Source organism: Triticum aestivum, chromosome 3B, assembly GCF_018294505.1.
Source record: "Triticum aestivum cultivar Chinese Spring chromosome 3B, IWGSC CS RefSeq v2.1, whole genome shotgun sequence".
Classification (NCBI taxonomy): domain Eukaryota; kingdom Viridiplantae; phylum Streptophyta; class Magnoliopsida; order Poales; family Poaceae; genus Triticum; species Triticum aestivum.
Genome location: NC_057801.1, coordinates 645950814 through 645953536, shown reverse-complemented (window position 1 = coordinate 645953536; position 2723 = coordinate 645950814). Strand labels below are relative to the sequence as shown.

At 61.9% G+C, this 2723-nt stretch overlaps 1 protein-coding gene across 1 annotated transcript; it reads right to left on the bottom strand.

The window, feature by feature from the left end:
* Positions 1 to 534: 534 nt before the first annotated feature.
* LOC123071452 (cytochrome P450 86A1) lies at positions 535 to 2452 on the bottom strand. Its single transcript, XM_044495013.1, has one exon. The coding sequence runs from the start codon at positions 2361 to 2363 to the stop codon at positions 711 to 713; it is 1653 nt and encodes a 550-aa protein (XP_044350948.1). The 5' UTR covers positions 2364 to 2452; the 3' UTR covers positions 535 to 710.
* Between the last annotated feature and the right edge of the window lie 271 nt (positions 2453 to 2723).

Genomic DNA, 2723 nt, shown 5'->3' with positions numbered 1-2723 from the left:
CAACTGGCATAGCATTTTGCTACAACTAGCGTCACGTTTTGCTACAACACACAGCCGGCGCTGTGGTTTTGCTACAACTAGCATCATTTTTTGCTACAACCGGCATAATGTTTTGCTACATCCATCACGGCCGAGCTGCGACCCAGCACGGGTTTCCGTCAATTCTGGCGGCGAGATCCAGCACGGGGGGCAGGGGCGGATGCTGCAACCGGTCGCCGGCGAGCTGCTACGGGCTCGCGGCGAGCTGCAACCTCGACCGGCCGTAACGGAGCTCGAGCCTAAATCCATGGCAGCGATCTGCGCCGGAGATGCGCCGCGGGGGCCTTGCTGGGCTGCGCGGTGCTGCGAGCCACGGGGGATCTCGCCGGAGATGCGCCACGGGGGCCCGAGGAAGAAGAAGCTGGGGCAATTTTATTTTTTTTGCTCCAGATCCAACCCCGCGGCTCGCATCGAGCGGCTATGGCTGGACCGGCCGAAAGTTTCGGCCGGTGCGCCGGCGCCTAGTGGTGCCCTTTACCTTTACTTCAAAATATATGAATGCAACGTATAAACTTCATTTCATTTGACGATCCACCAATACCTCGTCAAAAGTACACAACCGAAAAACACAAAAAAAAAACGCACACAGCTGTATGAAGAAGAACAAATTCAGCGGGAAGAATGAACAAGCATCAGAATTCAGAAACCAATGTACGTAGGCAGACGCAAGACTATGCAGCGGCGGCAGTGGTGGTTGGGATCACGACTGACCCCAGTGGCGGCGCCTCCTCCGGCGGCGGCGCGACGTAGCCGGCGAGGTCCCTTGGCTTGACGTTCACGCGGAGCCCGTTCTTCATGAACAGGGTGAGCGACATCTTCTGCTCCACCTGGTGGCCCGGCACCAGCTCCACCGAGTGGCGCAACAGCACCGCCGACGCGATGGACTTCATCTGCAGGTAGGCGAGGTCCTTGCCGAGGCACGTCCTCGGCCCGCCGTTGAACGCCACGAAGCGGTACGCGTCCTTGACGGGCTCGAAGCGGCTGCCGTCCGCCGACAGCCACCGCTCCGGCCGGAACTCCACGCAGTCCTTGCCCCATATGCTCTCCATCCTCCCGACCGAGTAGATGGAGTAGGTGATCGCCGAGCCGGCCGGCACCACGGTGCCGTCGGGGAGCACGTCGTCGGCCACCACGTACTTGGAGTCCTGCGGCACCGACGGGTACAGGCGCAGCGTCTCCGACAATGCCGCCTTGAGGTACACGAGGCGGTCCAGCTCGTCGAAGTCCAGCGGCTCCTCCGCCCACCTACCCGTGTCGTCGCCGCGCGTCTCCCTGAGCACGGACGCGATCTCGAGGAGCACCTTGCGCTCCACGTCCGGCCTCTGCATGATCGTCCAGAAGAACCAGCTGAGCGCGACGGACGACGTGTCGCGGCCCGCGAGCAGGAAGTTGAGCGCGATCCACTGCAGCACGTCCTCCGGGAACGCCTTGCCGTTGCTGTCGCGCTTCTTCATGAACCGGGACAGCAGGTCGTCCGACGGCGTCGCCTTGCGCGCCGCGATGGTCTCCGTCATGAACTGGTCCACCACCGCGAGGCTCTTGCGGAGGCTCTGCTCGCTGCCGATGCCCAGCGCCTTCTTGATCCGCCACAGGAAGCTAGGGAACAGAAACCTCTGCATGGTCGCCAAGGTGGCCTCGTCGAAGGCGTTGGCGAAGGGGTTCTCCGTCAAGCCCGGCGACAACGTCTCGGGGTCCTTGCCGAAGGTGAGCCCGCAGATGTTGTCGAAGGTGAGGCGCAGGAGGAGGTCCTGGAGGTCGACGCTGGCGGCGGCGTCGCAGTGGTCCGCGAGGATGCGCCACAGGCGGTCCTTGATGGAGCGGTTGGCCCAGCGCGCCATGGCCTGGCGCAGCGTCCGGGTGGTGAACTCGAGCGCCGCCGTCTTGCGCTGGAGCAGCCACGTCTCGCCGTCGGAGTTGAAGATGCCCTGGCCGAGGAGGTCGTGGAACGCCGCCTGCCACATGGGGCCCTTGGGGTAGTTGTCGAAGCGCGCGCGCAGGATGTGCTCCAGGTTCCGCGGGTTGCACGTCACCGTCACCAGCCCCTGCCGCCGCGCCAGGAACGGCAGCGGCAGGATGCACGTCTGGTACGTCGCCGCCTCGCCCGTCGCGCGCAGGTTGTCGGCAATCCAGTCGTGGACCCGCTTCCGGTTCATCACGACGCTGGGGAGGCTGCCCACCAGCGGCCACATCGGGGGCCCCGACAGCCGCCTCGACAGCGCCCAGAACCACACCATGTACGCCGAGGCCAAGGCCACGACCGTGACGGCGATGGCGCCGGGGTGCAGCTGCAAGTGCAGCACGCTGTCATACATTGCCGTGGCCATGCGCGCTACGTAAAAAACTTGTGACAGCTGATATAATTAACCAAGAGGTGGATTTAGGCCTCGTGATTAACAAATGGCGCTGTGCGTGGTGAGTTGGGAAATGTGTTTGGCGCCCTCGCGTATATATATGTCCTGCACATTAGCCGTGTGGAAACGTTTCACCTGGCCATAGTCTTGCAAGGTTTTGAATTCATGATTGGGCAAAAAACTAATGCGTTGCTCTCGTCCATACTTCTTGCCTTGATGGCCGTTCTTCTCAACAAGAAAATTTCTGGTGATGTCGCTCACTCTGATCCAGTGCGCGTGCGTGCGCGTAGAGTGAGTAAAATAATCATGGTTGGTGGCTTCGGGTAAAGAGTG